General features: G+C 42.6%; 1 protein-coding gene across 1 annotated transcript in view; it reads left to right on the top strand.

Moving 5' to 3' along the window:
* Window positions 1-219: 219 nt before the first annotated feature.
* LOC109854717 (toll-like receptor 3) overlaps window positions 220-4,056 on the top strand; it is a gene marked incomplete at its 5' end in the record, with an annotated part of 73,436 nt that continues 69,599 nt past the window's right edge. Inside the window, one exon of the mRNA XM_020428125.1 lies at window positions 220-282. Coding sequence (XP_020283714.1) covers window positions 220-282 — 63 coding nt within the window. The remainder of the gene's footprint in view (window positions 283-4,056) is intronic.

Here is a 4,056-nt window from a genome sequence, read left to right as displayed (position 1 = left end):
TGTAACCAAATGTGGCATATAATATACATTGTCATTGCGTTTAATACGTAATACGCGTGTACCGCACGTTGGAAAAACACATTTCAATTTTGCTGGCGAAAGCGCGCGAATCTGTAATTTCACATTTTAATGCATTGCTCTTTCTCTCCCGTCTGCGATAATCTCACAACGTTTTTGACGACACTTTTTATATTAACATGGACTTTTTTTTTTTTCCAGCGCCATCGAGTCACCGCGAAGCAATTCAAACCGGGTGGTTTCGGCGTTTCCAGAGCGTGTTCGGTGAGTTGACATTTATTTAACACAATTAATACGTCCATTAAGTTTTTAAACTCGCAGTTTCGAGAGATAATTTCTATTAAATGGCTCAACGGTCTCAGAAACTGTTTAATCTTTATGAAACATTCAAATAATTTGGAACAGATACATTTTCTGTCTCCGTTAAAATTATTTTCTTAAAGGTTAAAAGCCAGTGATCGTCAATTTTTATTACGAAACATAATTCTTGTTTGGTTTTATTTTTATAATAAAATTGTTTTGTGTTCGCTGAGCATTGTCTCATAATACGATCTTGTTGTCTGACGTGTTCGGAAACCTCTTTCCGTGATTATCTCTTGTAGTGCGCTTTCGCACAGGAAGTGAGCTTAAAATCAGAGTTGAATTTAAAATCGCCGACCTACAAGCTCGGCCTCTCGTGATGGGAAGCGAGAAACGTAGGAATGGCTGAGGTTAAGTATCGAGGATCGTCAAGCTACTCGACCGACTTCGTTCCAAAGATGAAAGCGCTCTTAATGGAGTACCATTGTCTGGTTTCGTCCAAGTTTCGTCTCGCGAAACGTCCCAAGATTCACCCCGAGCAACGGGGCGCTCGTCGGTTTTATCGTTCAGGATTTCGGGGTTCGACCGGCCGCCGCCTTTACAAGGTGGTCCCCAAGACAAGGGAAACTGCTCGAACCGTCGGCGTAATTAATGGCTTCATCAGTTTGCCCGCCGACTAATTAATTCGCCGTCTCAGACGTGTCATTTTCTCCGCGAAAACTTCCTCTTCGGGGCTCTTCTAATACGTAAGTTCGAATATTAATCTGCCGGAGAGAGGCGGAAAAAACACGAAAGAACTTATTTCCGAGAATAACGATTGTAAAAAAAAAATCAAAAAAAAAAAAAAGAAACAAACAAACAAAAATGCGCTCGGTAATAACAATCATTTTTTTTCACAGCTTTTTAATCGCTCGTTTCTTTGTTTTCCGCCATGTTAAAGCGGGGAGAAATTTTAAATAAGTCAATTATTTGATGACGTTTTTCACGGATTTTTATATTGATAATATAATTGTTCAAAAGTATAGTTAGTATTGTTAGGTCGCGTCATTATTAATTGGTTTGCTGTTTCCGATATAAAAGTGCCGGAACATGTCGATTTGCGTTGGCGCGAAACGGCGATAATTTGCGAAACTCATTAGCACGCTCAATTCAATTTAAAATCTCTCGCGTATTCTCTTTTTCTCCCGAATTTTTCCCGATGGCGAGTTTCTCCACATTTATTGTGTGTTATGCATGTGTGTGTCGCGTTCAAATAGTTTATCGTTCTGTGACGATCGCAAGCATTCAAAAGCGTTACTCGTATCTCAGACGTACGTATCCCCCGCGAAAATTACAATTGCAATTAAAAACGTAAAACTAAACACGTGGAAAGAGAATTAATTTTAATTTCAAGAGAAATATCGGGTGATAAAAAAAAACTGAAGCGCGATGAAATTACGAAAAGATTCTCCGTATATCCTACGGATATACGTTATCGGAATGATTTTGCCAAAACTTGTGGAAGGCTTCATCGTCCAGAGGAGGTGGTTTTATCCCCAAATTTATCATCGTTCGTTCCGCCATGCGACGGCACGTCGATATATACTTTTCGAATACGTTCAAGGTAAAATTGCGGTAGACGTTAAAGGGAGATCCGCAACCTTCCCGGAATGAGACGGAGGTCGAGAATGACTCGACAAAGCGGAAAAGGGGATCAACGGCGGGCGAAGATAGGTGGGAGAGCGAGTTACTTGGGAAGGTTACGGTAATCCGCCGAGCTCATCATGTAATTTCCCACAAGGCGGCGAAGGCGGCTTGTATTTCGCTTTTGTCGAAACTTTTCGAAAGTATATTTTGCCGCCTCACCCATCCCCCTCCTCTCTTCGCCCAAACGTCTACATCGATTCTTCCTTCCCCGTTCTCATATCGTTTACACCCTCTCGAAACTTATCCGCGGCAGTGTGCAATCTTCACTTTTTGTTTCAACTTTTTCTCTTTTATCGTTTTTATAAACTGTTGGTATATTTCTCATTTGTGACACGGTTTGTTTTTTTTTCCTTTTTTTTCTTTTTACTTTTTTTTTTTTTTTTTTTTTTTTATTTCGCTCTCGTCAAGGTGGCGTGTCGCGCGAAGCTTAATTAGGCTAATGGATATTCGTAATTGATGCAACGAGACTGTCCACTCGGGCGCTGAATAACGTCCGCGCCACCGCGCGACCGCTCGGAGTGATATAATTCGCGTGCTCGCGACGAAAAATCCTCACCGGTCTTGTAAATTTTTCGCGCGATAATCTTCGGGACGCGTTATCCAAAATTTTATTCTTAAACGACTCTTCTCGACAAAATTCTCGTTGTGTGCGTGCAACCATAACAGATAACTTCTTAATAGGAGTGATACGAAAATCTCAATAGTCGAAAATTATATAACGTTAGAGACAGCGAAAATGGATCTTGAGACCGGTTTCAAACTTTCCAATCCTTTATTTAACTTTGGAGAGTTGGCTATAAATTTGCTAATTTAAAATGTTAATTTAATCTTCTTATAATTTTGCGCGACAATTAACATGCGAAATGAAAAACTGAAATAACAGAATGAATTTAGCGCGCGGGGGAAGACCGAGAGAGAAATTTTGCGCGCTTTTCAAAATCACATTAAGATTTGTGACAATGAGAATATTAAGGTTAGCGCGCGCGCGCGCGGTCTGTTGTATGCGAAAAAACAAAAAAAAAAAAAAAGAAAAAAACCGGAAAGAAGAAAAGACTTTTTTATGCATTCCACTTTTATACAATATTTTTACGTCGATTATCGCATTAATAAAGCGCGAGAGATAACGTTGCCCGCTGCGTCATCTCATTTCTTTTTCTGACAGCTTACACGAGCGCGTAAAAATTGCGACGCATTTCTCTCTGCCGCACAGACACGACTTTCGTCCCGGTGCGTTGCGAAAAACGCCCGGTTCTGAAATATTAAACCGCGCTAAAAGCCTAAAGTTAAACATCGCGCCCGATTAATTACGAAAACATGACCGCGAGAGCGATGTCAGAGGATGAAGCTTGCGCCGCCGCGTGTCTTGGCGCGTGTATTTTTCGCGCGCGGGTTTTGCCTTTCCGTTTCCGTCGTCGTATCTGACAAAGGCGGAAGGACGGCGAGAAGAGGATGGAACTGGACCGAGGGGACTGAAGCACAACCGTCGTCGACGCGACGACGTTGTATTCGGTTTCGCGAAATGCGACGGAGGTGCATTAAAGCGCGTTCCTTTGCCCGGGAATATAATAGAATTTCCTGAGAACACACCTACCCGCTCACACGTACGTACACACGTGCAATACGGATCTGTGGAGAAGATTAGAACTGACCGCTGCTCTGATTGCGGGAAAATAGACGGCGTCGTCTTTTATATACCGATATTCGACGTCCAATTAGAAGGTCGTCCTCGCGTCGGGAATATCGATTCGGTCGGACATATTATCGGCTCAGCGACGACGTAGATAATGGCATCTGTATTATTGTAGCTTTTTGTAGCGAGCACACAAAGATGTAGGAGTATTTGCGAGAGTTGTGCATTTACAGAGCATAGGGAAAATGGGACGTTTCGCCGGGACGATAAAAAGCGCCATTGGTAGATACGCTAATGTTGCCGTTCGCGAGCAGGAGAAATATAATGGAATCTATGATGCGTAAGCGCGTCTTACGGTGCTGCGCGCGGCGGGAGATAAGCTGCACCAACCACTGCCGCCGCCGCTGCTGCTGCTGCCGCCG

Source organism: Pseudomyrmex gracilis, unplaced genomic scaffold (genome assembly GCF_002006095.1).
Source record: "Pseudomyrmex gracilis isolate BER0280 unplaced genomic scaffold, ASM200609v1 scaffold_72, whole genome shotgun sequence".
NCBI classification, from domain to species: Eukaryota; Metazoa; Arthropoda; class Insecta; order Hymenoptera; family Formicidae; genus Pseudomyrmex; species Pseudomyrmex gracilis.
Note: the sequence above shows the minus strand (reverse complement) of the source record. Positions and strands in the feature narration are given on the sequence as shown.